General features: G+C 55.1%; 1 protein-coding gene across 2 annotated transcripts; it reads left to right on the forward strand.

Annotated features, from left to right (window-relative positions):
• Positions 1-726: 726 nt before the first annotated feature.
• Positions 727-22462, forward strand: KCNH6 (potassium voltage-gated channel subfamily H member 6). Of its 2 annotated transcripts, XM_032429890.1 has the most exons (14): positions 727-1008; positions 1804-2034; positions 7035-7196; positions 7299-7504; positions 10476-10901; positions 12225-12624; positions 13673-13872; positions 14071-14323; positions 17414-17607; positions 19175-19260; positions 19590-19693; positions 19820-19988; positions 20703-20889; positions 21183-22462. In XM_032429890.1, the coding sequence occupies exons 1-14, from the start codon at positions 933-935 to the stop codon at positions 21465-21467; spliced, it is 2979 nt and encodes a 992-aa protein (XP_032285781.1). In that variant the 5' UTR covers positions 727-932; the 3' UTR covers positions 21468-22462. The 2 variants fall into 2 exon arrangements, with proteins under 2 accessions (XP_032285781.1, XP_032285780.1); XM_032429889.1 differs by lacking the exon at positions 19590-19693 and having other exon boundaries at positions 19175-19256.
• The last annotated feature ends 2500 nt before the right edge of the window (positions 22463-24962 follow it).

A 24962-nucleotide genomic window follows, 5' to 3' on the forward strand; every position in this document is an offset into this window, starting at 1 on the left:
AGATGCTCAGTGAATAGTGATCCCCTTCTCTCTCTCCTCTCCAAGAAGCTTCTTTCAATAAACCTCACCCCATCCCCATCTGCTCTTCTAGTGTATTCATTTTCAGTCAATAGTCAGACACTTTATCAGTGGTCACTTGCTAATAGGTGGCTTTAAATCCGTTCTCCCCCTTAAGCAGTGCCTGTATGCTAAGAGCTCTCAGGCTTCTGAAGAAGGTACCTGATTGCATATTTTTTGTACACCTTCATATGTACTCCTACCCCATGTTCCCAGGGCCAGGCCCATGTTGAGCTTGCCACTTAGGAGCATGGGCACTGGGATTCAACTGGAGGGCACGCAGCAAGAGCGGGTTAAATGTTGTTTAACCGAGAAAGAAACAGTCAGCAAAAGACCACCTGAGGGCTCTAACAACTCCTGCTCCCCCCTCCCTACCCTCCACCTAAAAGACCCGGCCCGGCAACGTACGGACTGCCCTTCGGTAGCGGGAGAGGGTCCGAGAGGGGCTGAGGCCACTGGCCGGTGAGACAGGAGCAGAAAGAAACTCCTGAGAGGAGCCCAGACCCATTCCTGGTGTTGCACTTCTGCCCAGCTCCGCCCCCTAGGAGTCAGGGCCCCGCCCCTGCCCCGTCGGGTCCAGGAGAAGTTGCCTCCGCCCCGCGAACCCCGCCCCGCCGCCGCGCGGCTTCTTTCAGCACCGCTGCGCGGACAGCTCCGGGGCCGGCGCCTGGGGAGTGAGGCGCGGCAGCGGCCGGCCTGGGAGGGCCGAGCAGGGCAGCAGAGGGTAGGCGCAGGCGGGCAGCCGGGGCACTGAGCCCCGCGGCCCTCTCCGGGGGCGGCGCCCACCCGGAACCGGACGCCGCTGAGCCCGAGGACAGGCGGAGACGCAGGGAGCCGGGGCTCTGGTGGCTCCGGGCGGAGGCTGCCACAGAAAGATGCCTGTCCGCAGGGGCCACGTCGCGCCCCAAAACACGTACCTGGACACCATCATCCGCAAGTTCGAGGGCCAGAGTGAGTGTATGCGTTGAGGTGGGGGCCGATCTGAACTCCTCGTTCGGTGGCAGGAGTGGCGAGGCCCCTTTACTTACTTTGACTGGAGCAGGGTGGGGGGTACTGATGCTGAATGCAAAATCCTTCGCTTTAATGTCCCCGGACACCTTCTGTTCCAGCAAGCCCCACTTACCTCAAATGCCAGGCTCTCTTCTGGGGCAGAAGAGGCAGAGGGCAGCGCCTCCCCTCCCCTGAGTTGATTTCTTGGTACCCCAATCTCTGACCTTCCCTTCTATCACTGTCCTGCTTCCTCCTCCTGACACCCCCCGACACACTTCCTCCAGAGGTTTCCTTGATCCCTCCTTTTCACCTCCTGACCCTAGCCACTCTAGTTTTTCTAGGAGCTCTCGCCAGGCCTGGGCCCCATCTGTTCACATCCCTGCTCCCTCTTCCTGACACCCTGCACTGACCCCAGGAAGCCTTGGGCCTCTTTCCCACTTCACTGACCCCATTACTGCCCTGGTCTTCCCACGACCCCCAGGCCTGACTTCCCCTCCCCCACTTCTCTGGTCACTGTTCTGATCCCCCATCCTTACCATCACCCTCATTACTTTCAAGAGTTGCATGACCATCCCCCATGACTCTGGCCTCCTAAGGTCTTCCCACCCCTGCCAGACCTGACCTCTCCCCCTCATTCTGGTTACTGCTCTGCTCCCTCATCTAGACAGCCCCTCACTGCTACCAAGAATCCCTATGATCTTTCCGCCCCCTGTTGCCCAGTCTTCGTTGCCATGGGCTTCCCACATCCCACCCCAGGTCGGAAGTTCCTGATAGCCAATGCGCAGATGGAGAACTGTGCCATCATTTACTGCAACGACGGCTTCTGTGAGCTCTTCGGCTACTCCCGAGTGGAGGTGATGCAGCGACCCTGCACCTGCGACTTCCTCACAGGCCCCAATACTCCGCACAGCGCCAAGTCCCGCCTAGCACAGGCCCTGCTGGGGACCGAGGAGTGCAAGGTGGACATCCTCTATTACCGCAAGGATGGTGAGGCTCCCTCAGCCCACAGGTTCTGCAGGGCTGACTCGGCCCCTCTCTTGTCCAGCCAGAGTGGCCATCGGGAGGGCACTGACCCAGGGACCAGAGGCCCCCACAAATCCTGCCCCTCTCTGTGCCTCAGTTTCCTTATCTGCACGGAGGGGAGCAAAGGGCAATGAATTCAATGGCTTCTGAGGTCCTTTTCCAAAGCTGGGGACCAGGCTGACTCACAGACTGATCCTCACTCCAGGAAGGGCCTCCCGCTCTACCATCCCTCCCCCATGTCCCCAGTCTCCTGGCTGCCCACTCTGTACTGTCAGCCCCAGCTGTCAGGCAGCTGGAACGAAAATTAACCTTTCCTCATCTCCGTCTGCTCTGGGGATTAGAGGAGGAGTCACCCCCTCAATGCCTCTGTGGGCAGGCAAGGCTTGGGGGCTACTGGCTGGGAAACAGGAGTGGACCTGTCGCACCCAGCCCCAGATCCTTGGGGAGATAGAGTCTGGAGTTTGCCCTTACCCAGAGGCTCATGCAGTTTGGGATGTTACTGCCAGCCCATGTTTATTGCAAGCAGAACAGAAGCATGGGGCAGGAGCTGAGGACAGAGCTCTGTGGCCCTTTAAGACTCTCCCCCTAGGACCTCAGAGTCTCAGACAGTGGGTGAGAGGGAAGGGAGACATGAGTGAAAGCTAGGATCCTGAAAGTCCCTTTGAAATCACTTAATGGCCCCCCACCCTGGTTCTGCATCAGAATTACCTGGGGCGTGTTTTCCAAAACACACCTTCCCTAGAGAGAGGCTGACTCAGAGGTGTGAGTTGAAACCAAAGCAGGTGCATTTGGAGAAATCTCCCTGGCGGTTCTGATGTTCTGCCAAGTTGAGGAACCACTGGCTTAGATAAATCCCTTCATTTCATGGATGAAGAAACCAAGGCCCAAGACAAAGGAGGGACTTGCCCAAGATCCTACTGTTGGGGTCCAATTTGGGGCCAGAACCCAAGTCTCTGGATTCTTTCCTTGAGATATTTATTGAGTAATCCCAAGAAGGGAGAAAGAACCCCAACTGCCTCTGCTCAGAGGCCAGACTTCTGGAGAAGAACCTGGGTCCTAGGGGCCGGGGGTGTGTGTAGAACATGAATGTAAATGTGAACATGAGTGTGTATGTGCGTGCATGTTTGTGTTTAAGGGCTTCTAGGGTACTTCATGGGTGGGTCCTGGCTGTCTCCCTGACTGTCTCCTGCTGCTGCCAACCAAGTGGATGCAGGGGTAGTGATTAGGGGTCTAGGAAGAATCTGGCTTAGTTTAGCAGCACTCACGGGGTTAATGAAGTTAGAATATTTTTAAAAGCTGTGACCTCACCTCCTCACATCATTGCAAGGAGGAGGTGACAGTCAGGGGAGTGAGAAGGGTCCCCCAGGAATAGGATAGGACAGCAGGAAATGGGGAAGGACAACAGGTCCTTCTCTTTGACCCCAGAGCTCTACCTGGGCCCCAGAGGGGTATGGGCTGATCTCAGACTCCTAGGGATGTCAGATCAGGTCTCTTAGGGTCTCCTCAGCACCCTGCATGTGCCTGGGCAGGGGGCAGAGATCAAGACCAGGCTTTGGCCCTCTGAGATCAGGATTCAGATCTTCAGAACCCTGCTGGGGTCCTCCAGCCATCAGAAGACACTCCAGGACTTAGTCTTGGAGGCTGGCCCTGTGTGAAACTGGGAAATTACCACATATCTGATGCCCCCAAATCCCAGCCTATGCCACCCAACCCTAAGCCTTTCTCTGTCCTGTTACCCAAGCGTTTGACCACTTCGACCTACCTGAGAATAGCCTGAAACCCAGAAAAGATAGCTTCTTGGCCTGCATTACCCTAAGGAAAGGATGTGGTGCTCAGATAACTTATGTTCACCTTATGGTCCACTCTGACCACATGATTCTTTTTTTATCATATTCACATACATCTTTTAGTCCTCCTGACAGGCATCCTAATGGCGATTTCTTCTCTCCTCCAGTCAATACCTCTTCTCACCCCCTCCCCCTGATGCCAGGGAGGTGGAAAGGGGTCCTGACCAGAACTCTAGCTGGTTTATTTATAATCCTCTTTTCCTCTAAAAGGGTAATCCACTGACGGTTCTCCAAGTCAAAATGAAAGGTCTGTTTCATTTATTTCCACATTATAAGCTGCACAATGTTGGATTCAAAGAAGCCGGGGCACTTGGCAAAAACTACCCCATGAGACAGGACTCAGAGACCCCTGAGAACCTGACTCTTCCTCAATTTGCCTTTACTAAGGAAAGTAAGAATATAACAGATAAGGAGGAATGGGGACAGTCACAAGACTAGAACTAATGAGAGTCTGGAGGGAGGGATGGAGAGCACTCAGATCTCCCCCACCTCATTGTCTGCTCCCACTGGGCACCTGCCAGAGGAGCCTAGCCCTGCCTGCCTTTGTCAGGCCCTCTTCACTAATGACCCCAAACCAGAGATTCTCCTAATCTCCAAGCCACACTAGAGGATGCCTGGGCCCCTCCAGTCCTCAGCTCTGGATGAGGACAGGGTAAGGGCTGAGGTCAGAGGCCTCAGTGTTTTCCACATACTCACTCATGCATGCCAGAAGCACCAAGCAGGAGGCCATCCTCCCCTGTTACCCTCTTAGTGGCAGCTTTCTACAGCACCAGCTTCTCCCTGAGGGCCCCCTGCACCCCTGGACAGGGTAGGCATAAAGAGATGGGGGTGATAGACAACTAGGAGGCTGTGCAGAGGAGGAGCAAGGGCCAGGGGGCAGGGGGTGGGAGCAATGGGAAACTGAAGGAAGGAGCACATCCAGGAGGCAGGGAAGAGCAGAGAGAAGAGCTGCGTCCCAGGGGGCAGACAAATCTGTTGCCCTTGGTCAGAGATGAGGAGGGTGCTGGAAGGAGCCCCTGGAAGGGAGAAAAGGCGGAGACGGTGGCGCCCCCTCCAGCATGAAGCAAGAGCACAGGGACACTGCCAGTCCTGGGCACAACCTGGGGCGACACACCCACCTGCTTCTGGTCACCCAGACACAGTTACTTGTGAGCAAGGACAGCCTAGGGTTGTGGGAAAAGAATGCTTGGAACTCATCTAAATCCTCACAGCCTCCTGTCTCTGCCCACCCTACAGGCAGCAAGAATGAAGGTCGGGCATGGGATGCCATGCATAACTCCCCTCCAGCCGTCACTGATGTGACGGGTCTTTGGTCTGTTCCCAGCCTCAGTTCTCTAAAGAGAGCATCAGTGGGTGCCACTTGAAGACTGGGCCTCTACGGTCCCCAGCAGCATAGAGAGCCTGGAGGCCCTGGCCCTCTGCCCAGCTCTGCCCTCTCCCTGCCCTCTCCCAGGCCAGATCTCTGTAGTGCCAGAGAGTGAGGAGACAGTCTGGCTTTGGGGGGGGATGTCTCGGACCATTGGCCAACGACGATTCCTGGCTAGGTCCCAGTGTCCAAGGCTCACCGTGTCCCAGGCTGACAGGAGTGTCAGGTTGTGGTCTGGGAGGCTGAGCCTACAGCCCTGTGAGCCCAGGAGTGGTCACAGAGGCAGGTGGGTGGCCTCTCCTCGGTGTGGATGTCTCCCCCGGGGCGCAGTGCAGCAGCTGACAGACGGGTGCCTGGTGCCTGGGAGTCGGGGAATCTGATCCAGGAGATTCCTGTTCCCAGGGAAGAAGGTGGGAGGGAGGATGAGGGTCGCTCAGCTGTACCCCAGGGCTGATGGTGTGAGGAGGCAGCTTGGGGGAAGAGAGATCCTAATGGACCCCAAAGTAACAATGCTCCTACCAACCGGCCTCCCGCCCACTCACATTTATACATTCTTTCATTCATTCAACCAACACACAACACTTGGGACAGGTACTGACCCCTCACACATGAGGCAGACCTAAACCTGCCCTCAGGGAGGGCAGCTCTGCCTTCTGATTTGCATATTTACTTGAGGCCCCTGCTCTTAACATCCTGCCCTTTGGGCCTGATACCCACCAACAGTTTGAGCTGACGGACATGGGACCACTGGGTACCAGGGAGAGGGGGATTATGGGGCACCCACCCACCCTCTCAGCCCAGAGGCTGGGCTCTGGGGGTATGTGGCTGTCTTAGCTTTGATTTTTCCCATCCTCCTACGTGGGGTGGGGGAGACCCTGAAGCCAAGAAAGAACAGAGGGCCAACGGTTAGGTCTAAGCTGCCCAAGAGGGTGTGAGAGTGGCAGAAGGGGCCTGGCCTGTCCCCACACTGCCATCTCTCTCCCTCTCCAGACCCCAGGCCACTGCCCTGCCTGCTCTTCAGTCCCAGCACCTCTGCCTTGGGACCTCGAGCGCCTTCAAGGCCTGGGTCAGCAGCCTGGGCTTCACTCCAGTGTCTTCATCCTGGACCTGTCCCTTCTCCTCTCCAAGCTATTATGTGCTGAGAGCTCAGAGAGCCCCACTCCATGTCCCCTTCCAGCCCTAGCCAGTCAGTTTCTCAGAACCCCAGGCTCTGCAGAATGGAGGAGTGGGGGTCAATGTCTGCTCCACCCGAGGATCCACAGAGCACCACCATGGATCTTGAGGCCTAAATTGCCAACTGGCTCCATGCACAGTACTTAGCGTGTTCTCCAAGAGTTCCTTCCAGCATTGAGGGAGTGGGGCATCTTTGTTTGATAGGAATATGGGAGCTGAACCCAGGGCCAGCCAGAGCTACATGGGGGTAGAATGCCCGACCTCACCTCCCCACTTAATCCACCCCATCTGCTCAGCTTTAATTACAGCGGAAGCAAACCTCAAGGTTAAGCCCTGAGCGGAGGGCTGAGTGTGGACTTGGGCCCGATGCTACATTATCTCCTAATGAGCAGCTAAGCTGCTCTCCCCACCTCTACCCTGTGGGTGGGACACCTGCTGGGCAGCATCACCAACCCTCTGCCCAATAGTCCCGTGGCTGCCCTTCACTTGACCTTAACCCAGCCCCCTCCCTGGCTTCCCCTGGCCATGTTACTGCAGGAAAGGATCCCTTCTGTGACCCCTCCCAATGGTGTTTGCAGCCTCCAGCTTCCGCTGCCTGGTGGACGTGGTGCCCGTGAAGAACGAGGATGGGGCCGTTATCATGTTCATCCTCAACTTCGAGGACCTGGCCCAGCTCCTGGCCAAAAGTGAGCACCGCAGCCTGTCCCAGTGCCTGCTGTCCCAGAGCTTCCTGGGCTCCGGTGAGGTGGGGTGCAGGTGGTGGTGGGAAGGGTGAGTGGGGGTACCAGATGGGGCAGCTGGTCCCCTGGCCCTGGCTGCACTGACCCTGGGCCTGCTTGCAGAGGGCTCTCATGGCAGGCCAGGTGCACAGGGGCCTGGCCCAGGCAGGGTCAAGTACAGGACCATTGGCCAGATCCCACAGTTCACGCTCAACTTCGTGGAGTTCAACCTGGAGAAGCACCGCTCAGGCTCCACCACGGAGATCGAGATCATTGCACCACACAAGGTGGTGGAGCGGACCCAGAACGTCACCGAGAAGGTCACCCAGGTGCGGGCTGCAGGGCAGGGTGGGCGTGGCTGTGCTGGGCCTCGAGGGTCTGGAGGAGCCTGGGATGGGGGGACACCCAGGCCACCACGGGGGGCCTATTCAAGCCTCTGCTGGTCACAGAAAAGGAGAAGCAGAGAGAGGAGTATCGGCCATACTGAGGGGAGAAGAAGAGGAAGGATGGAGGGCCCTGTTCCTGTCCCTGTTCCCTACCCCCACCCCCACCCCCAACTGGATCCTCCCGCCAGCCAGGCAGAGGGGAGTTGGCCCTGGCATCTTAAACTCTCTTTGAGCAGCTTCCTGGGGATCATGCCCTGAATGCCTCCCTCCCCTAAAGCCCCTCCTTAGCCAGCCCAAGGCCAACCTTCTTGGGTTTTCTGTTTCAGCTGACCCCAATGTGCCTTTGCATAGGGCCTGATGCCCCAGGTCCCCCCACCATTCTAGAGGGAAAACCTGCCTGAGGTTCAGATGACCAGAGTCCTGCCCCTGACTTGCTGTATGACCTTGGACAAATAATTTTATCCCCTTTCTGGGCCCCAGGGCTCTCATGTGGAGAGAGTTGGACTACGTGGTCTCTGAGGACCCTTCTGACATTGAGTAATGCAGTCCCCAGGAGGCATCAAGGGGGGCTAGGCCAGGCCTGAGCGAGGAAATACAGGTCATGGGGGTGGGAGGCGTGAGAGGGCGTCCACCCAGCTTTCTCTGAGGCTTTGCCTTCATGGGGGATGGGGGCAGCTCTTTTTCCTCCTTTCACCTGTGCCCCCTTTCACCTGTGATGGATCAGGTGGGATGGAAACTCCCTGTGACCGAGCCCCACCCCAAACGTGAGAACTCTGGGAAGGAAGCATCCCAGGCTGCAGGGCTGGGCCCTCAGAGGTCAGGCAGCGTGGCCCAGTGGCCTGACCACGGGAACCCCGCCGGGGCCACTCACCCCAGGACCCTCAGGTTGGCACAGCGGTGATGGGGGTTGTTAGACTGCAAAGTTGCCCATGAAGACTGACAGGCCTGGCTGGGGCCTGTGGTCCCTGCTCCACCAACCCACCTGCTCCTATCCTGCTCCCCGCCCCAGCTGGGCTTGGCTTTACTAGCTCACCACGTAAGGGCCCTAAGGTAGGAGAGGTGCCTGACAGAGCTTAGGGGAGGGGGCTGGCTTGGGCCCAGAGTAGGGAAGTCACCCGGGCCTCAACCAGGGCTCAGAGGGCTGGGCCCTCACACCTGAGTTCCTACCTCCTGAGGACCCTGCAGCTCTGGGCAACACTGGGAAAGGCCCTCATGCTGGCTTCAGAGGCAGTGGGAAACTAGGGAGGTCTGTGTGGTGGGGGTGAGGGCACCCCTGTCTGGGGACCCTAAGGAAGTGGACATTCTCTTCTCATCCACCCCCCACCCACCCTCTAAATTCCTGCTGCCTCCCTCCCAGGCCCTCTGCTTTGGGGTTCCATCATAGTGTGGTCTTGAGCAGCCAGGGAAGGAGCAGAGTAGCTATGGCGACCCAGACTCTCAGTGCTCATTCAGCTCAGTTGGCTGAGGTCACTCCCTTTAGTTGAGCCCCCATGTGGACTAAGTGCTGGGCGTATAAGATGGCCTATTGTTTAGTGGAGAATAACTGTGTTCAGGGGTGTTTACGGGAGACAGGGAGAAAAATCAAGAAAGAGGGTCAGAGGAGGCTTCCTGAGAGGCAGAATAGGAGCTGAGGCCTGAAGGCAGAGTAGGGGGTCACTGTTAGGTGGGAGCACTGTGACCCCTTTTAGGGGTTTAGATGGCTGATTAGGGAGCCACAGGGTGAAACCAGCCCTCTGATGGACCTTCCTTATTGTGACCTCATCTGTTACTGGATCTGGTTTGCAAGGTCAGAACCTTGTATTGCAGATTTTCTCAAACAGGGGCCATCTGCCAGGGCCTACCCAGTGGTGGTGGTGGGGTCAGTGGGCCACTCCTCAGGCTCCATCCTGTTGGGGAACTGCCTGACATAGGATGCGTGGGAGGAGGGGTTATCGGAGAACAGCAGGTGCTATTGAGATGCACCATCTCATCTGCAGTTGGTTGTGCTTTGTTATCCATTCGGCTGATGAGGGACCTGAGGCTCATAGAGGTCGTAAAATTTGCCCCAAGACAGTCATATAGCAATATCAGGCCTGGGATCAACCTGGAAGGTCTGGCTGGCTTCAAAACACATGCCCTTCCTGATGCCCCAGCTATTTCTTGTGTTGGGTAGCTGGCCAGAGCCTGGGCATGTTGGGCTGGGCCTGGTGACCCTATGTTGGCCATAGTTTCAGAGGCAGGGGTGGGAGGGGCAGAGCAAAGGGGGCTCAGCTGAAAGTAATGAGCAAAACACCCTGGTACATGTGCAAAATAGTCGGGGCTTCCTGGTGCCCAGGACCTGTCGAGGGCTCAGATTAGCTACATGACCCCAAGTTTGACTCTTCCCATGGAAGGCTCTGTGAGTTGGCCCTAAGGAGGCCCCTCCCTGGTCTAGGCTCCATAGGAGTGAAGAGGTTATTCTGGGAGTGACTTGTTCCCATCAGGAATCCTGACCACTGGGAACCTCCCAAACCCACCAGAGAGGATTGAACCCCGAGCTACCCCTTCGATCTAGGTTCTTCTCTGGAACATGCCCACAGATGACCCTGAGCGTGGTTCTCCTCCGCCCTCCCCCCCTCCCCCAGCCCTGTCTCCACTCCAGGCTGGCCCGTTTTTGAGCTTCCAGCCTGGGGTCACTAGGCAACAGAGATGTGTCCTTCCCTCTGTATCCCGTCTCCTCTCTGCACTTCCTCCCAACACACCTGTCCCCTTATGAATTTGCCTCACACAGGCTCCACCCCATCTTTGCTTCATCCCCTCTGCCCTCCACAGCCCTCATCACCCACCCTGTCCCAGATCCCCCTCCCCAGCCCTCACCCTAAAGTCTTCATCCCTCCCAGACCTGTCTCACCAGTGATGGACACCCTGCTGACTTCCCTACGGCCCCCACCCCCAGGTCCTGTCCCTGGGCGCCGACGTGCTGCCGGAATACAAGCTGCAGGCACCACGCATCCACCGGGGGACCCTCCTGCACTACAGCCCCTTCAAGGCCGTGTGGGACTGGCTCATCCTGCTGCTGGTCATCTACACGGCTGTCTTCACACCCTACTCGGCCGCCTTTCTGCTCAGTGACCAGGACGAGTCTCAACGCGTGGACTGCAGCTACACCTGTAGTCCGCTGACCGTGGTGGACCTCATCGTAGACATCATGTTCGTTGTGGACATCGTCATCAACTTCCGCACCACCTACGTCAACACCAACGACGAGGTGGTCAGCCACCCTCGCCGCATTGCTGTCCACTACTTCAAAGGCTGGTTCCTCATCGACATGGTGGCCGCCATCCCCTTCGACCTGCTCATCTTCCGCACCGGCTCCGATGAGGTGAGCACGCCCCACTCAGGCCAGCTGCCGTGGCCATCCCCCGTGTCCCAGCCCTTCGGCCTCCCAGCCCCACGGTCCTGGGTGCAGAGAGCACCTGGCATTGGGTACCTTTGCCAAAGCAGGTGGGGGTAGAAAGGGGGCCTCAAGCATGTGTCGTCTCCCAGCCCCAGAGAAGGACCAGCCGAGGCTGTGCCCTAGGCCTGGATGCCCTCCTTATGCTCCAGGATGCTGCCCCCTCTGGGATGGGCACTTGTGTAGTCCCAGCCCCTGTGCTGGCTTCTAAAGCACACTTGCCCTGGAGTCGGAAAGGGAATCCACAGGCAGCTTCCGCACGGCAGCCTGACCCCTCTGTCATCCCCAGACCCTCCACTATGCCCACTCGCTTCCTACAGCTGACATGAAGGTATTTGAAGGCCCTTCTCATGGCTTCTAGTCCCACGACGTCCTTTGCCCCACCTCCTTGGGATCAGCTTTCCATTCAAACCAGCTCTGCCTTCCGTGTACCAGCCACCCCCTCAACGGCCTGTCCAGCAGGAGGGGTCCATCAATACTCCCTGCTCCCATGCCCACCCACTTCCAGCCAATCTCTTCCCCTCCTCTCCACCCCCACTGCCCTGCCAGAACACTGAGCGGCCCCCTTACGCACCTCTGCCCCAGCCCTGCCCCTGCCAGTGTCACCCCTCCACACAGAAGCCAGGACCAGTTTCAGATCATTTGTCTGAGACTTTAGAACCTTCAGTGGCTTCCCAGTGGTTTGAAATAAAAGCCAAACTCTTTTTGGACCTTGAGGCCCGCAGGAGCAGCCCCTGCCCACCCACCTTCCAGGCTCGTCTCTCACCACTCCACCATCTTCCACCCCGCACTCCACGCTGCAACACTTCACTTGGTTTCCCATGTGGGCTGTGACGTTTCACGCCTCCACGCCTTGCTTGGCTCGTTCTACTCCCTGTGCCTAGAATGCCTTTCCCTCTGCCTCCTGTCTGCCCGCAGACTCAGCCTCATCTCTCAAGATTCAGCTCATGGGTCACCTCCTCTATGAAGCCTCCCCTGCCCTGCACTGTAGAATTGACCTCTCTTTTCTCTGTGCTCCCCTGGACTTCTGTCCTCACAACCATAACACTATTTGGAACTTTAGGCTGAGAGCTCCTTAAGGTCCTCCGCTGTGCTGCTCTGTGCTGCACTGTCCAAGAGCCCAGAGCAGGTTCTCTATAAGTGTTTGTTGAATGACTGTGTGACCGTATGCACAAGTGAACAAATGTGGCCCTAAGTGCAGTCTTTCCAGGGCTGACCCTCGGCTCCACGGCCCCCTCCCTGCCCCTCCAGACCACAACCCTGATCGGGCTGCTGAAAACGGCGAGGTTGCTGCGGCTGGTGCGCGTGGCACGGAAGCTGGACCGCTACTCTGAGTACGGGGCAGCTGTACTTTTCCTGCTCATGTGCACCTTTGCGCTCATTGCACACTGGCTGGCCTGCATCTGGTATGCCATCGGCAACGTGGAGCGGCCCTACCTGGAGCCCAAGATCGGCTGGCTGGACAGCCTGGGCGCGCAGCTCGGCAAGCGCTACAATGGGAGTGACCCAGCCTCCGGCCCCTCGGTGCAGGACAAGTATGTCACGGCCCTCTACTTCACCTTCAGCAGCCTTACCAGCGTGGGCTTCGGCAACGTCTCACCCAACACCAACTCTGAGAAGGTCTTCTCTATTTGCGTCATGCTCATCGGCTGTGAGTGCCACCTCATGCCCAGGCCTTACCCATGGCGTTCAATTTTTAGTTTCGTAATGAGACATAACACAGTAACGTTGTGTGTGATGGGCAAATACTAAGCATGCGGCACAAGGAAATTTTTCATGTGTTCACCTACAATACACAAAATTTAACACACGTACAGCCCTTGCTCTGTGCCAGGTACCAGGACCAGCTGCATTATTTGCAGGGCCCTGTACAAAATGAAAATGTGGGGACCATAAACGGTCTTAAAAAGTCTTAAGGGTTTCCAGAATGGTGACAGCAGAGCCAGGAACCAAGCATGGGGCCCTTCTTAGCACAGGTCACACACCCATGAAGCTGGCCCCCCAGGCATTTTTATAAGTGCTTGCCAAAGGTGCATGCTTCGTGTTCATCACTACCTCGTGGGGGCCATGTTACAAGCCCAGTGTACAGACCAGGGAGACTGAAGGTCCTAACTTGCCAAGGATTACACAGAGACCCAATTTTCTCGCAGGGGGTCAGCTCCTCCGGCTGTGTGTGCCCCAGGCCCTGCACTGCACTGCCTGCTTCCCAAGACCCCTCGTCTAGCAACACAAGAGTCAGTGTGGAATTTTACACGTAGCTTAAGTTGTCATGTTCAGAGTATTTAGAGATGTGAAAGCCCAGAGAAACAAAAACAAGAAAAAAAAAAATGGGTGAAAACAGAGACCAAGAGTTTTCCCTTTATTATACCTTTTTTTTCTTTTTTCTTTTTTTACAACTTGAAGGAGGAAAACAAATCTGTACTAAGAAAATCATTGCCCTAGTTCTCAGGAGTCTGGCCTCTGGGCCCAGGAAGGTGCCAAGAGACACAGCACAGAGGGAGGAGGGCAGGAAGCCCAGGGCCTTTTGTCCCTCTGTGTGCCCTGGCGCTGTTCTGGGCGCTCTGACTTGGCTCTGGACAGAGGGGCCCCTGATCAGAGGGCTCCTAGGGAGAAGGAGGTCTGGGGCAGGCCCTGGGGTGCTGTGGCCTGGTGGGGCTACGGAGGAGCTCACTCCCCGCACCCCTGCTTCCTCACCCCAGCCCTCATGTACGCCAGCATCTTTGGCAACGTGTCAGCCATCATCCAGCGCCTGTACTCCGGCACTGCGCGCTACCACACGCAGATGTTGCGTATCAAGGAGTTCATCCGCTTCCACCAGATCCCAAACCCGCTGCGGCAGCGCCTGGAAGAGTACTTCCAGCATGCCTGGTCCTACACCAACGGCATTGACATGAACGCGGTGAGCCTCCGCCGCCCTACCTCGGGTGGGGCAGGCGATCCAGCTCAAGTCCCAGCTCTGGCTAAATGCCCCCGGGGGGAGGCTGAGGTCCCCTGGGCACAGGGCACCCCCAGCCCCCTCCCCACCCCCCACCCCCGCCCCGTTCTCCCAGGCCCAGGCCCAGCCGCATCCCGCTGGACGCGGCCGCCCCCCTCGCAGGTGCTGAAAGGCTTCCCCGAGTGCCTGCAGGCCGACATCTGTCTGCATCTGCACCGCGCGCTGCTGCAGCACTGCCCTGCCTTCCGCGGAGCCAGCAAGGGCTGCCTGCGCGCACTGGCCGTCAAGTTCAAGACGACGCACGCACCGCCGGGAGACACGCTGGTGCACCTCGGCGACGTGCTCTCCACGCTCTACTTCATCTCCCGTGGCTCCATCGAGATCTTGCGCGACGACATGGTCGTGGCCATCCTAGGTGGGTCGGGCAGGGAGGGCCAGACCGGTATGGGTGGGTGGGGTGGAAGCAGAGATGACCTGCCTGGACTTCTCCATTCTAAACGATGGTGGCACCTTTTACTGGCCTGCCATGTGCACATGCACGGTGGAGAGCTTTTTTTTTTCTCCTCCTACCCAGCCCACTGAATCCTTAAAACAAACCTCTACCATAGGTTCCATTTTTCCTGATAGGGAAGTAGAGGCTCAGAGAGGTCATGCTGACAAGTGGCCAGACAGGGATTCCAGGGCTATGTCTGACTCTGAAGTCAGAGAAGGCTCCTACCTTCTTCCACTCTTGGGGAGCTCAGTGTGAGAGGGCAAAGGTTTGTCTTGGGTGGAGGGAGGACCCCAGTCTCATTCACTGCTGCTACAGGGACAGCTAGACACTTTGGAGGAAGGATATGAGCACTGGACAGGGGACAGATTTGGGGGCATGCTCAGCCTCCGCTACTTACCAACCATATGACCTTGAGCAGGTCACTTCACCTCTCTGAGATGATTCTCATCTTTCTTGCCATCTCCCTGACTTCAGCCTACCCCAAGACCCTGATTAGGATGTCAGCCTCTCCTTCCTTTGGTCTCCGTGGCTGGCTCTCCTCCAACCCCACTGGACAGGCCCCCTCCAGTTCCTCTGCTCAGTCCGCTCCCTTTGGTCTGCCCTCAGCTCGTGTCCACCAAGTGTGGGCTCTGCTTTCTTTTCCTCACCCAATACCCTCACCTGAGCTACCTCCTTGCTCCCACACTCTCAGCCTCATCTATCCGCAAGGACCAGCAGAGCTCTGTCCTGGCCCCAATCTCTTCTTGGACCAGAATATTCCATTCCTTCCTGGGTATGGCCACCCTATATTCCACAGGCAGAACAAACAACATGGCTGTGTCTGAGATCATCATCTTTCCTCAAAAGCTGCTCCTTCAGAATCCCCATCACTGTGAACTGTCCGTTGTTGGGGTCAGAGATCTGGGAGTCAACCAAGGGAGCACCCTTCTTCTTTCCTGCCCCACCCCCACCATCCAGGCAGCCACAGACTCCTGTGTGTTACCCTCATTAATACCTCTCTGTCCCACCCCTGTCTCCTTGTCCCTGCCTGGCTCCAGCCCGCATCGTGTCCTCCCTGGGCACATGTCAAGAGCTCCTTTCCTGTGTCCCTGCATGTGGTCTACCCCCATACTCCATCTTCACCTTCTGCCAGTGACCTGAAATTCACATCTGTGCATATTCCTCTTCTGCTCAAAATCTTCTCATGGTTCCCCATGACCCTCAGGACACATGTAAACCCCTGATCACAGCATGCACAGTCCTCCCCAGTCTGACCTCCCTAAATCCTGCCACCCTCCTCCCTGGTACTTTATGCTGCAGCCATCCAAACTACTTAGAGTTCTCTAACCTGCAGTCTCTGTCTCACCTCGCTGCCTTTGCACATGTTGCCGTTCTGCTCGGAGCACCTGCCTGGCAGACCCCGGTCATCCTTCAAGACTGAGTTCAAGCCATGGGCTCCTCTTTGAGACCTTCCCTCCCTCCCAGCCTACTTTAGAAGTGCCATCCAAGTGGGAAGGATGATAATTCTATTTAATAATGAAGAAGCTAGTCCAATCTAAGTTTCATTTAGAGACCTAAAATCCTCTCATTTTGCCTTGAGTGAAAATGTACATTAGAGCATAATCCTTCACACTGGATAACCATCATTTTATAATGCTGCCCAGATTCCGAGCTTATGAATTTCATATGTGACTCTGGCGAGTCCCTTCCCACCTTGGACCTCAGTCCCCTCCTCTTGAGTGACCTTTGATCCTGTTCTCTTGGACAACAGGTCTTGGCTTCCATCCATCATTGTCCTGGTCCTATTGCCAGGCTGAGGGGTTGGACTTCCCTGTGGGGAGTGGATGCCAGGCAATCATGGTCCCTGGCACCCCAGCCCTGGACCCTCTGTCTGCCCTCACTGTGCAGCACACAGCTGTTTCTTCTGCTCTGATTGCCTTTCTCCTGGGGGCCCAGCCCTCATTGTCACAACCCAGCCCCCACTTCACATCTTCTGTAAGCACTCCCTGCCTGCCTCAACTATCCCTGGTAGATTGAACCCCTCCTCCTCCTCCTCGGCCCTTAGCTCTTGGTTCTCCCCTGCCCTAAGGCTCTATAGATGATGTGTAAACTAGTTGGTGGCTTAGGTGCCTGTCTTGTGGGGGTTTGGGGGCTCTTTGTGGGTGGGATAACATCTTATTCATACTTATATCCTGTGACCAGCACAATGGGCCTGGCACCAGGAGGGACTCCTACCCTCGCCACATGCCCCAAGTCCACCCTGGGACATCCGTCCCCCCCAACGCCTGGCACCAACCTGTCTGGTGCTTCTTGCTATTTGAGGCAGTTTCTCAAGTAACACATCTGTTCCTCTGGACAGTCCCTTGGGGCAGGCAAGGCAGATATGGTTATACCCATTTTAGAGATGAGAACAGTGGGGTCCAAAGAGGGGAAGTGACTTCCCCAGGCTTCCTCTGCCAGGGCCATGCTGGTTACCTGGCCCCACAGTAGGCAGTGGGAACACAAAGACACAGAAGCCTCAGGCCTTGCCCTGGGGGCAGCAGGGGGCTCCTGGCCCTGGGCTCCCTGCACTCACAGCACCACCAGTCTGAGGAGCAAGGAAGAGGTTGAGCAGGGAGCCTTTAGTGTCCGTTCCTGCCCACTGTCTCCTGGAGTGGAGGGGTGGATAGGGGCAGTACCAAAGAACATGGAAAATAGGAAGGGGGCAGATTCTGATAGAGGGTGGTCCTGAGGGGCCTGGAGACTGGTTTTGGGGGAGACCCACATGCTGGGATGGTATGTGCTCTCTGCAGAGTTCAGAGAACAAAGGAAAAGTCAGGTCTCACCTCCAACCCCTCCCCACCCCCAGCCAGCACATCTAGCCTTGTCCCCAGAGCTTGATCCTGAGCACCAAGCCCCAGCCTGGCAGGATCCCTGAAGTTGGCCGGTGGGGGGGGGGGGGGGGAGTTCATGATCAAGGGGTCCTCAGGGAGGCTCTTCCAAGGAGAGCTTGGAGCCAGACCCTGGAGAGACCCCTGCCCCTCTGGCTGGCAGGAAAGAATGACATCTTTGGGGAGCCCGTTAGCCTTCACGCCCGGCCGGGCAAGTCCAGTGCAGATGTGCGGGCCCTGACCTACTGTGACCTGCACAAGATCCAGCGGGCAGACCTGCTAGAGGTGCTGGACATGTACCCTGCATTTGCAGACAGCTTCTGGAGTAAGCTGGAAGTCACCTTCAACCTGCGGGACGTGAGTCTGGGCTGGGTGGGCCTGGGCGGGGAGCGGCCCTCCGCCAGCTGGTAACGGGCAATAGGGCCTGCTGAGCACTTGGCCTGCCTGGCCTGAGGGGACCCACCCGACCACCTCCCTTCTTTTCAACCCCATCCTGCGTCCTTTACTGTAATTTCTTCTGTGTCTACCGGGGCCAACATAATGCCGAGTATGATGACAGCTACCAATTGTCGAGCACCAGCTCGGCTTCATTTACATGATCTCATTTAGTCTTCTCTTTGCACAGAGTGTTATTTCCCCCACTTTCTAGATGAAGAAACTGAGGGTCAGAGAGGATGAATACATTGACCAAAGCCAAACCGCCATACAGGAAGCCATACTGTCAAATGCAGAGCCAAAGAGTGGACTCAAGTCTGTGCGACTCTACAGCTGAGGCTTTTTCCACCCCGCGGCACCCAGCTGGAAAGGGGGCGATGTCTGGCAGCCAGGGTCTCACGATGCCAGGTCCCAGGGGTGTAAATGAGAGATAGAGCAGCCTCTCCTCACAAGCTGATCACTCAGTGGAAGAGACTAAAACAACTCAGGGAAAATAAAGAGCCTCATAGTTAAATAACCAAGGAAGTCATGAGGATGTGTGGGGAGACCAAATTTCTGGGGAGCTCAGGGTTACCAAGGAGTGGGACAACCAGTGCAGACTGGAAGGGCCCAGAAGGGACTGTATGGACAGAGGGGTCTGGAATCAGCTAGTGCGAAGGAGGGGGCAGGCGTGCCTGGCAGGGGCAGCAGTGGCTGAGGCCCTGGCACTGAGCCCCCCACCCCCGGCCTCGGGAGGAGGGGCTCTGCCGGCTCAAGCCCCACGCCCAGCTCCTGGAGGGTGGCGCTGAGGCAGGTTTTCTTGCTATGGACAGCCATCCCCACCCTGTCCGTTCTGCTCTTCTCCCCACCACCGGTCTCTCCTCTCCCCACCTGATCTGTCTAGGAGACGTCTTGTAAGGATGCTGCCTTGGGGGCTCTAGCCCCTAGGAGCCATCAGATGGCCCAAGTGCTCAGTGGCTGGACCCTAGGGCAAGACGGATGTGGTCTCTGTGGCCTGGGCATCTGTAGCCCCCGGGTACCCCCAAGTTTCATAGTGCCAAGAGGGTGGTCTGCCAAGGGTGCTGCTGAGGGTATCCTGGATGGATTGGGGATTCCAGACCCAGTCTCCTCAGAGGAAACTCCCCAGTAGCCTAAGCTAAGGACGGGAGCACCAGGGCATTCAGGAAAGGGAGGACTGCAAGAACAGCTCCTCTGTCCCCCTTCCCCTGCACCCCACCAAATCTTGCTACTCAAGGCTGCCTCTCCCAAGACTCTTGGTGGCGAGGGGAGAGGTCTGCACATCTCTAAGCCCCTGTTAATCTCCTGCCCACCAGCGCAGGGGAGAACCTGCAGGAAGCTTCCTGGAGCATCAGGGGAAGCCCGGCCACCTGTTACCACTTTCTCACCTAGTTGTCTCAAGGGCCACAGGAGGGGGGTTGGTGCAGGGGAGGAAAAAGAGACCCTGTCCCAGCTTTGGTACCTGTTACTTGATGCTTTTGTTCCCCACAAGGCAGGTGGGGGTTTGCAGTCATCACCCCAGCCAGTTCCAGGCAGCCAGGACCAAGGCTTCTTCCTCGGTGACAACCAGTCAGGTAAGCAAAGCCAGCTCCACCAGTGTCAGCCCCAGCCCAGCCTGAAGCCCCTGTCCAGCCTTCTGTCCCTTTCAGGTCCTTCCTGATCTGCCTCACCTTGGGAGAGACCTCCCCAGCCCCTTGATGAGAGGAGAGGGGCTCCCTCTCCGAGGCTCAGTAATAGATACCCTTATCTCCTTCCTGCCCCTGTGTGCTCAGAGCCTGAGTGAGGGCTGTCCCCAGGGGTGGATACAAGCCAGCCCCCTGGGGTTTCACATCAAGGCACCAGGGGAGTGGCTGGACTGCAGCTCCCTGGACAGTGAGGCCAGGGCTGGACAGTCCCCACCCAGTCAGCCCCCCCAAGCTGGGCCCCCAGCCCCCTTCCCAGGGTTACAGCTTTCTGGGAACTGGAAGCCAGACCTCTGTGGGGATAGGACCTTGTACTCCAGGGCACCCAGGTAAGGAGATCCACTTCTCCCAACCTGTGTTCCCATGGCAGTTAGGGGAAGGGGATGGGCTCTGCTCCAGGTCATGCCTGTGGAACCGGCCAGACTGAAGCTCAGGCTTCCCTTTCCCTCCTGCAGCCACAGCCCCTTCCCTGAGCATCTCAGATGCATCTGGCCTCTGGCCAGAGTTGCTGCAGCAAGTGCCCCCCAGGCCAAGGCACAGCCCCCCCAACCCTCAGGGAGACCCAGACTGCTGGCCTCGGGAGCTAGGCTCCAGGCTAGAGCAGCTCCAGGCCCAGATGAACAGGTGAGTGTCCTGTGGGCCAGGGATGGGGGTGGCTGCAGAGAGCAGGCCCAGCAGTGGGCTAGGCACGGGTGCCCCCTCTTGGTGGCTCAGGGACATCACTGGGTACCCTGTGGGTTTTAGAATGGTTAGCCCCATTTAGCTGCAGGCCTTCCCTTACCTATGTCACTAAGCCCAGTTCCTTGGATGGCTTGTCCTAGGAAACCCCAAAACAGGCCAAGGGAGCCTTTTTGGAAGAGGGGCATAACCTCATGCAGAAACAAATTCCATGGGCCCTTGGAAAGGGGGTGTGGCCTGTGGATGGCAGGGCTGTGGTGGTAGAGTAAGGGCTTGGGCATTATAGTCCTGGGCTCCTAACCTGGCTCTGCAACTGACCAGCAAGAATGTGGACAAGTTACTTAACTATTCGGAGCTTCTGTTTGCCCTTTCATGAAATGGGGATAATCAGAATACCCATACCAAAGCTCCCTTATGAAGCCTAATGAGGTGTGCACAATGCCTGGTCACTGTTATTATTGAAGTCAGTGCCAAGGGAAATTTCGGCAGGGGCTGTGGATTGTAGCAGGGAAGTAGCTTCAGGGAGGTCCCAGGCTGCCATTCTATCCAGCAGGAATGGCATGTAGGCTACAAAATTGAGAGCTGCATCAGGACCTGAATGGCTCTCCCTTACCCTGACGCTGACTCTGACCCTGACCTTGACCTTGTTCTGTGTGGCAGGTTGGAGTCCCGCATGTCCTCAGACCTCAGCCACATCCTACAGCTCCTTCAGCAGCCCCTGCCCCAGGGTCACACTGGCTACATTCTGGGAGCCCCTACCTCCGATGACCTGGCCTTGTTTCCTGTAGTCTCAGCCACTCAGAGTCCAGGCACTAGGCTGCCCCAGGGCGGTCTGACCCCTGAACAGGTGAGCAGATGAAGGGATCCCCAAGGGCTTTCCTGGAGGCAGCTGCATGTCTGCCCCACCCTGAACTTGGTCTCAATGTGGCATCAAGCCCAGAGCCTCTGTGGCCTGAGAGCAGCTGGTGCTTCTGCTGTCCTCCTTTATGTCCTGACAAGCAGCCTGGACAGGTGGTGGCAAAGCCCAGATTGAAACCATAGACCCCACAGCTGGGGCAAGGGCAACAGGACACAGCTCCTGCCAGTTCCCATCCCTGAAGTTGGTGGCCTCCCCCTTTCTTGCCCACCCCCACCCCCCAGGTCCCAAGCTGTGATGACTTGAACAAGTATTGGCCGACGCAAAGGAATTCCGCCTCCAGGGTGCCTCCCCTGGCCATGGCAACAGACAAAATTTTCACAGTATCCTCAGAACAGGAGCAGCCTGAGGGGCTCCTGTCACCCCTGGCCTCACCTCTTCATCCGCTGGAGGTACAGGGACTCATCTGTGGTCCCCGCTTTCCTTCCCTTCCTGAACACCTCGGCCAGGTCCCCCAGCAGCGGGAGTTACAGAGACACGGCTCAGATCCTGGATTGGCAGGGAGTTAGAGCCACTGAGCCCCAAGATAAAAGATACCATGAGGGGATTGAAGGTGGGTGAGAGTGAAGGATTTGGGGGAGGCAGACAGCTGCCAAATGGGCCTCTGAAAACCATTCTCCTACTGTAGCTACAAACTGCCAACCCAAGTGACCCACTAAGGCATGGGTGAAGAGGCTCAGGACTTTCCCAGACTCCTCTAGGGCTCTGTTTAGACAGTAGGCCTGGTGGAGGGTGGGTGAGGCTTGGGGGTAGAGGTGGCTTACAGGACAGAGGTGTCACTGAAGAAAGAAGTTTCTGATCTGCATGAGAACCTTGCTCTCAGCTGGGTACTATCACCTTGTGGCTCAGAACTACCTACCGCTTCACGGCCCAGCACCCAAGGTTAGTGAGACCTCCTGCCAAGAGCCTTTGAACCAGCTGGGGATGAAAGTGTCCTCTGTAATAGACACATCAGGGCACAGAGCTCCAGCCCCCAGCCACTCTGCCCCTCATGGCTCTGTGATGCCCTTTGGGACTCTACCGGGCAGTAGAACATCTCACAGCTAATAAAGTCTGCACATTTCATGTTGGGCTGGGTGTGTTACTTACCCAAGGGTCATCTGTCCCTGATTGTGCTGTGAGTCCAACATTGTGGTCTTCTTCAAGTCCCTCCCACAAGGATCTGTGTGTTGAGAACCTCAAAGTGCTCTGCTGGGCCCAGGAGCCCCAGGGGCATGGGGCTTTTAGCCAGGCTGGGGTAAAGGGAATTGGAGAGGCTCTGGCTTGGTCACCATCAAGAATCATGACAACAGCAAACACTTCCATAATGCTCCCCCTGTGCCATGCTCCTGCTGACATTTCTGCAGATACTAGTTCACTAAGCCTCACCACAACCCTGTGGGGTCGGTATTGTTGGCCTCATTTAAGAGATGAGGGATCAGAAGCAGCGAGAGGCTAAGAAATTTATGCAAGCATGAGGGGGACGTCTGGGGTGCTAGTACTTTCCTGCTTCCTGATCTAGGAGCTGGTGACATTAAGTATATTTAATATTGTGAAAATATGTGTACTTCTATGTGTAAATTATACTTCAATTAAAAAAAAAAAAGGAGTCTTGGAGCACCTGGGTGGCTCAGTTGGTTGAGCATCTGCCTTTGGCTCAGGTCATGATCTTGGGGTCCTGGGATCGAGTCCCGTGTCAGGCTCCCTGCTCAGCGGGGAGTCTGCTTCTTCCTCTGCCTCTGCCCTCTCCCACACACCTGTGCTCTCTCTCTCTCTCTCTCAAATAAGTAGATAAAATCTTAAAAAAAAAAGGGAATCTTGCCTAACATTATGGGAAAATGAGGACATGGTTTCAATCCATATGGTCTGGCTTGAGAACGTGCGCAGTTAATCGCTCCAATGAAATGGGCTGTTGTCCAAAAGTACCTAATCATCAGTCCTCAGTCCTTTTTTGGTACTCCTTGAAAGAATTTTGAAGATGAATCCCTCCTACCACATATACATTTTTAAGTTAACATTTGAAGTATTTCATTGATAAGTTTAAATAGTTGCAAGCATGTAATTTCCAGTATATTGTGAATATTGATACTTTATAAATTGCCTCATTTATATCGATCCATTTAGATCCAAGTAGCATAGTGATTTAAGAGCCAACATCATTCAGGGGCGCCTGGGTGGCTCAGTCGTTAAGCGTCTGCCTTCGGCTCAGGTCATGGTCCCAGGGTCCTGGGATAGAGCCCCACCTCGGGTTCCCTGCTCGGTGGGAAGCCTGCTTCTCCCTCTCCCACTCCCCCTGCTTGTGTTCCCTCTCTCTCTGTGTCTCTCTCTGTCAAATAAATAAATAAAACCTTTAAAAAAAAAAAAGGCCAACATCATTCTTTTTTTTTTTAAAGTAGGATCCATGCTCAATGTGGGGTTTGAACTCATAACCTAAGATCAAGAGTGACATGTCTACTGACTGAGACAGCCAAGCACCCTTCACATCTTCATTTTCTTTCTTTCTTTTTGTTTTTGTTTTGTTTTTAGTGCACAATGGTGGTTTATTAAAGCATGGGGACAGGATCTGGGGGCAGAAAGAGCTGCTGCCTCTTTTTTTCTTTTTTTAAAACTTACTTTATTTAAATTCAATTAGTTAACATACAGTGTATCATTAGTTTCAGAGATAAGAGTTCAGTGATTCATCAGCTCATATAACACCCAGTGCTCATTACATCACATGTCCTCCTTAATGCCCACCACCCAGTTACCCCATCCCCACACCCGCCTCCCCTCCAGCAACCCTCAGTTTGTTTCCTATAGTTAAGAGTCTCTTATGGTTTGTCTCCTTCTCTGATTTCATCTTATTTCATTTTTCCCTCCCTTCCCCTATGATCTTCTGTTTTATTTCTTAAATTCCACACATGAGTGAAACCAAATAATTGTCTTTCTCTGACTGACTTATTTCGCTTACCATAATACCCTCCAGTTACATCCATATTGTTGTAAATAGTAAGATTTCATCCTTTTTGATGGCCAAGTAATATTACATTATATATATACGTATATATGTATATATATACGTATATATATACACATACACACCGCATCTTCTATTCATTTTAAAAGCACATGAATAGGGGCGCCTGGGTGGCTCAGTTGGTTAGTGGCTGCCTTGGGCTCAGGTCATGGTCTCAGGGTCCTGGGATCCAGCCCCATGTTGGGCTTCCTGCTCAGCCTGTAATCTGTTTCTCCCTCTCCCTCTGCCCCTCCCCCTGCTCGTGCTCTCTCTCTCTCTCAAATAAATAAACTCTTAAAAAAAATAAAATAAAATAAAAACATGAGAATAAGCTCTTCTTTAACATTATTCCTTTTTCTCTTCTCATAATTCCATTCTATTCCACCACAGTTTATGCTACATGTAGTTTATTTCCAGATTTAAGGTCTATTATCAATAACTTGATCATAACTGTTTGCAGCAAATATATACATATGAATTTTAAAATTAAATTTTTGTAACCTTACCAAGGCTTTAAGGATTATACTCATTAGTACAGAGTTGTTCAAAACAACAGAGATATATTTCAAATTTTTTAAAATTACTTTTTAAAGTTTTTTAAAAAATTTAAGTAATCTCTACACCCAACGTGGGGCTTGAACTCAATGACCCCAACATCAATAGATGGATGCTCTACAACTGAGCCAGCCAGGAGCCCAAATATATTTCAAATTTTTATAGAAATTAAAATTTTATTGGAAATGCATATATAAAGGAGGGTATTTTCCTCTCATTAGCTCATGTGTGTGGATGAATATCACTTTTTTATTAGAGTGAGACAAGGTTCAGCAACACTTTTATACCTATTTTTCTTTCCTTTTTTAAAAAACTTAAGCAGAGAAAATTTGTTCAAATAAGTAAGCAGATGGAACACTAAGGGGTTTGTTACATACAGCAGTCACTTAATTCTTTCTGAGTTGTTCAACAATCCACGATATTTAAAAGGATATTTAATGATACCATCTAGCAGTTCCTTAAGATTCTCCTTTAA

This window comes from Phoca vitulina, unplaced genomic scaffold (assembly GCF_004348235.1).
Source record: "Phoca vitulina isolate PV1807 unplaced genomic scaffold, GSC_HSeal_1.0 scaffold41, whole genome shotgun sequence".
Taxonomy (NCBI): domain Eukaryota; kingdom Metazoa; phylum Chordata; class Mammalia; order Carnivora; family Phocidae; genus Phoca; species Phoca vitulina.